The sequence below is a fragment of the Papaver somniferum genome, chromosome 7, assembly GCF_003573695.1.
Source record: "Papaver somniferum cultivar HN1 chromosome 7, ASM357369v1, whole genome shotgun sequence".
NCBI lineage: Eukaryota > Viridiplantae > Streptophyta > Magnoliopsida > Ranunculales > Papaveraceae > Papaver > Papaver somniferum.
This window is the reverse complement of record NC_039364.1, coordinates 480,335-481,116: the sequence shown is the minus strand read 5'-3', so window position 1 is coordinate 481,116 and position 782 is coordinate 480,335. Positions and strand designations below refer to the sequence as shown.

Here is a 782-nt window from a genome sequence, read left to right as displayed (position 1 = left end):
ATGGGTTTTGTTGGCCCTGCTTTTACTTGGTCAAATGGAGCTGTAGAAAATGAACCTATATTTGAAATATTGGACAGGGCAATGTGCACACAAGATTGGTTCTTCATGTTTCAAGAAAAAATTGTTCTAAATTTGCCTAGAATTAGCAGTGATCATGCTCCTATTCTAGTAAACACTCATAGAACTGGTAAGAGGAAAAGACAGCATGCCAACAAATTTGAATTTTACTGGATAAATCACCCTGCTTTCCAAGATGTAGTTCATGATGCTTGGCTGTCAAACCCCAATGAGACTACCAGGAAGATCGGGGAGGTGGGAGAAGAGTTAAATAAATGGAGCAGGAAGAATTTTGGGAACATATTTAGAGATGATGAAGAACTAAAAGAAAAACTTTTGAAGGTTCAAATGGAAGCACATATTAGAGACACAAAAAAGAAGGGAAGGAGTTGTGTACGGAAATAGAAAAGTTAAATGTGATGCAGAGAAGATACTATGAGCATAGAAGCAAGGTAAAATGGGTCCCTAACATAGATAAGAATACCAAAGCTTTTCACATGTCAGTGCTGCAAAGGAAGAAGAAGAACCAGATAGATGCTGTTAAGCTACCAAATGGTTTGTGGGTTACAGATGCAAAGGGCATTGTGCAGTATCTAGTTGAACACTTTACAGATATTTTCAAGAGAGACCCAGATGAAATGAAGCATCCAATTCAGTTTCAAACAAACTCCAGAATTGATAACTCCAGCAATGCTAATATCCCAATGGTTCCAATGAAGGAATAG

General features: G+C 37.7%; 1 protein-coding gene across 1 annotated transcript; it reads left to right on the top strand.

Moving 5' to 3' along the window:
- On the top strand, nt 1–782 carry LOC113300527. The gene is made up of 2 exons (XM_026549733.1): nt 1–399; nt 483–782. Exons 1-2 carry the CDS (start codon nt 1–3, stop codon nt 780–782), a joined length of 699 nt encoding a protein of 232 aa, XP_026405518.1.